This window comes from Lissotriton vulgaris, chromosome 7 (genome assembly GCF_964263255.1).
Source record: "Lissotriton vulgaris chromosome 7, aLisVul1.2, whole genome shotgun sequence".
Classification (NCBI taxonomy): Eukaryota; Metazoa; Chordata; class Amphibia; order Caudata; family Salamandridae; genus Lissotriton; species Lissotriton vulgaris.
Window position 1 is genome coordinate 1,594,483,722 of NC_141695.1, and position 4,939 is coordinate 1,594,488,660.

Here is a 4,939-nt window from a genome sequence, read left to right on the forward strand (position 1 = left end):
ACTGTCCTTTAAAGAGTCCATCCAGTATAGAGAAAAAATATCCATCTTTCCCTCTTCCTACGTCATTAACAATAGCCAGCAAAAGGCATGGTAGAATGTTGCTTTCTTTGATGACCTCTGATTTGGTTTTGAGATCCATTATGACGTCATTCAACGGATGTCGCCTTTAAAGCTCCTGCCCTTGGTGCAGCCTGCAGCCATCGTTTAGCAGAAGATGACAAATGTAGTTGCTAGCTCACTCCTCTGCTGGCCTCCACGCTGGATGGGTATAAATCTACCACTCACTCCCTTGACTGTGGATCAGCAGATAACATCAGAGTTGCAGAAAATCACTGCGATGGGGCCGAGCACTCGTCCTTTATGGCTGCATAATAAAAGGGTCAGAGAAAAAAAGCAAACTTATCGGCAAGAGCGTCTTTCTGAAAACAATCTAAAGAGAATGATGACGCAGTTATGAGGTATTTTATGATTTCCAGCAGCATCCCCGATGATTCTTAGCCGGGTAAGGGCATTTATGTACCAAACACATACTGCTTATCAGACACATGCCGTGCCCTGTAAAAACACAGGATGTGCTTTAGAAAAGTGTATTACTCTCCGGCAACAACCATGGACTCCAGTTACAATGGGCTTCAACATATTGTGTGTTTGTATTGGTTTAGCTATCGGGCGCCTAAGTGCTGCCTAATATCTGTGTTGGAACACTATGTAGTTAGAGGTTTGGAGTGTTTGGAGATCAATGACTCATCATAAATCTGCAGCAGAGAAAACTGTTCCCGTGCACTGCAGCAAGGCACAAGTCCTATAAAAAGAAGTGGGGGACTAACCTAATTAATCTGTATGCAAGTGGCATCACGGTGCGTGACATCACAGGAAATGGCATCACAAGAAGTGACATCAGATCTCAAGCCTTCACATATATGTTTAGCAAGTCTATCATGAGTACATTTGAGCACATTTCGATTTGGCCAGGTATGGCCGAGTCCCCTGCCAGCAGGTTGACCCCAACCTCCCCTTCAGAGACCCGGGAGTGCTTCCCGCCCCTCCCCCCTCTTTACCCCGAGGCACAGACAATAATAAATCTTCCAACACCGATCTTGGATTAGGGGTGGTAAACCCCAGCCATGTTTTATTAAAATTAAAAAATCATAGTAACATTTTAATAACACATTTTAGTACGCAGAAAACCCATGCATATTCCATAACTTTATACATTTTATATACAATGTATTCACACATTTTAATGGCTAAACTTAACAGATGTCTAGTACATAGCCATACCTAACCTAAACAAAAATATGTACAATTTGTTTTTCTGCGTATCCCGGATGAGCCTACATGCAAGGTCATGACCAGTCCCAACTTCTTGCTAGGTCCCCCTTGTTACCAGAGTCATCTTGCGCAAGAGGCCTGATTGCCCATCAGATTCCTTCAGTTGGGCACCCCCTACGCCCTCCAATACTATCTCCCAGGGACTGATGTTAGGCCAACTTGGCGCCCATGCGGGGATTTGCCCAAGGGCCTGCCAGAAGCGGAACTTCCCACCGCAGCACCCTTCAGCCTACCGGCCGTAAACACCCCCTGGAGTGTGATGAGAGAACACTGCCCCCCCCCCCCGCCCCGGCGTTCCCATTCAATAATGGGATGCCTACTAAGAGATGGAAAATATGACCGACCAATCATGACCATACCGCCACAGGCCAGTATAGTCGACAGACTATCTGGGCCCCTCTGCATGCTGACAAAAGGTCATATCCGGTCCTTGGCCCTACCATCCAGGCAAGTATGTTCTCAATGAAATAATAATTGGCCAGTTTGAAGAGGTGTACCCTGTCTTGGAGAAAAAAACGCACACCCCGGTTGCACCCATGTGCCATCGTCTGCCACTTGGGGGACCGAAAAAGCCTATCAATCCTGTTGTTAATTCTCTTCACGGAGTGATTCAGAGCCCACGCTGACTCGCCCCCCTGCCATTGAAACCTCGGGATCATGTGGGACCACACCAGCACTGCCTGTGGGCACCTCTTGGCCAACCATCCCATTTCCGTGATCAGGGCCTCCACTACGCCTTTCCTACCCAGGTGTTCAAAGTCATTACCTCCCAAGTGCACTATTACCACCGCAGGCGACTCTGAAGCCCTAGCTAGCCAAGTACCAAAAACATTACGAAACTGGCATAGTCGCAATCCCCCTTGTCCATGTAGAGACACATTGAAACCCGCCTGGCGGGCCCTGTCCGCATACTCACCTATGAAAATTTTTAGTTTTAGCCTACTCACATATGAATGACCTACAATCCAGACTTCTTTGTGACCTGTCCCCCAGGCGGGAACCTGGAATGGGCGCGGCTCCGATGACCGGTGGACGACGGCTAGCTCCCCTCCTGCGGCACAGGACATGGAAACTGCAGGAAATTGAAACAAAACCAGTTATTAGCAAATTACACATAAAGCAGGTGCAAACGCACATATCATTTGTAACAGTCAGAAGACCAACACCCTATTCTTTGAACCTCATGCCCCTGTAGTCCCCAAGCTGTAGCCTCAGTGGCTGCCCCAATCCTAAAAGAATGGGTGCCAAATTTGGATGTATCCAGGCCTGCCGCCCCCCAGTGCCAATGTCAATATCATGCCAAACTGAAATTTCAAGAAGGAGTCTCAACCTGGGAGATGAAAAGTGGCCCTCCTGCGCCTTGTGGCCTGGATGCCAGATAAGCCTCCAGGTTGCCTATCGGGCAGCATGTGCTCCCTTGAGCTTTGTGCAAAATAACATGATCCCCCCCTCCCATTCTGATCAGTCTTGGACCTGGGACTTGATAAGGATACCATCCCTCCCCGCAGGTGGACATGTGCAAATTGCATCCTACTCTGCCAATCGTGTTTGTTACGCAACACCAATACCCCCATCCTCATGGCACCATAGAAGGCAAGCTAAAAGCAGACCTGAAGAGCTGGACCCCTCCCATGGATCTACACACTGTTTTTAGTGCTAATCGGGTGCCGGGTGTCCGGCTGGGGACCTTGCAGGCGTTACCACCCCTTCAGTGCCCTCTGTACTACAAAAGAGCCTGTGGGATCCCTATGGCTCTGCATCTTTGCAAAAAAGGTTATTGCCGCCATGTGGCGTCAGGCGCAGGCCACCGAACGCCCCCGATCCCTCAATTCCTTCACGAATGATATGACAGATGTCGGCTCGTGCCATTACCCCTCCCATTCATCTCCTAGAAAATTTCAGTAAGTGTTAAAAGCCCCCTTGTACGCCTGCATAGTCCTGGGTGCTAGGCTAGCTGCCACAAGATCCAATTGGTTGGGGCTCCAAGTTGCCACAGATGCTCTGGAAAAGGCGTTGGACTGTCGGCTGCTCCTGGTTGGTAGGACCTGAAAACCTTCATCTTGAAATGATACAATGCATCAGCAGCGTGATTGAGTACTCCCAGGACATGCCTAACATTAAACATCCCATTTAATCTCATGCATTGGAGCACTATCTCTTTTAACAAGCGAAGCATCATCCTGCAATTAGCAGACTGCTGATAATGCATTCCACCACTGCCATATTATCAGACCAGAAAACCACTGATTAATTACGAAACTTGCGAGGCCAAATGGTCAGTGCCACCAAAATGGGAAACAATTCCAGGAATCCAATGTTACCTGTTATGCCGGCGTCCAACCACCAAGATGGCCAGTGTTGTGCTTCCCACTGTGGACCCAAAATGGCACCAAAGCACTCACTCCCAGCAGCATCTGTCATGAGGCCAAAGTCTGGGCTGGACCTAGCAGGGCCAGGCCACACTACATGCCAGTGAAATCAAGCAGGAATACCATCCAAATCCGCATATCCTGCTTAACCTCGCTGGACAACCGCATGTGGTGATACCTTTCTTTCAAACCCGACATTGCCTGTGCAATAGATTGTGAAAAGGGGTGGGCCATTGGAATGATTCGTAACGCAAAATTAAGCATTCCCACTGCCTTCTGCAGTTGATGTAATGTGACCTTTTCATTACTCAGGCAATCCTCCAAAGCTAGTGTAAAACCTTTCACCTTACTCAGTGGCAGGCGTGATACAACCACCACTGAATTCAGTTCTATGCCCAGAAACTCAATTTGTGTCTTTCCTGGCGCCAAAGTGACCCTGAATGCTCGCATGAAAGCGCAGAATGCCCCTAAGGTCTTGCCACACTCCTGTGACCCTGGTGTCCCTAACTCAAGAAAGACATCCAAATAATGCAATACCCACTGGTGCCCAGTAGCCTGCCTGAAAACCCACTCTAGGAAAGAGCTGAATTTCTCAAAATATGAGCAAGAGACTGAGCACCCCATTGGCATGCACTTATCCATGTAGACTTTTCCCTCTATCTGAAACCCCAAAAGATGGAAGTTTTGTGGGTGAACTGGCGAAGGCGAATTCTATGACACATTTTGTCAGCAACGTGCCCGGGCCAAGCGACTGCAACATGGCAATCACCTGACTCAATGATGTGTATCACAGTGCACAGGGCCCCAGTGATAGCATTGTTGAATGACTGACCCCTGGGGGTGGATAAGTTGTGGACTAAGCAATATTTCCCAGAGTCTTTTTTAGGCACCATCCCTAAAGGTGAGCAGGCAAAATCATCAATCAGTATTGTGTCAAAAGGACCTGCCAGTCTCCCCAGATGCAATTCCTTCTAAAACTTTAGCTATTGCCACTGGCTTGTTGTCACTCACTGACTGCTGAATACGGCAGTGAGACCCCAGAGTAGCCGGGTGCAGGAATTCTAAAACCATCCCTGAAACCTTGTAACAAAGTCTGGGATGTGGTTGGGAAACAGTATTTATTTAACCAGGGTCTCAAAGCCATTATTTTTATGGGTGAGTGTGCTTTGCTAAGCAACAAATCTTTATTCCTGTTTTTTACCTCCATTATCTCTTGAAACATTTGGATTCTGGGTGGG

At 48.1% G+C, this 4,939-nt stretch overlaps 1 protein-coding gene across 1 annotated transcript; it reads right to left on the bottom strand.

The window, feature by feature from the left end:
* Positions 1-1,679: 1,679 nt before the first annotated feature.
* On the bottom strand, positions 1,680-2,411 carry LOC147706049 (uncharacterized; the record flags this gene model as incomplete). Its single annotated transcript, XM_086929591.1, has 1 exon — positions 1,680-2,411. A coding segment is annotated over one exon (732 nt), but the record flags the coding sequence as incomplete, so codon positions are not given.
* Between the last annotated feature and the right edge of the window lie 2,528 nt (positions 2,412-4,939).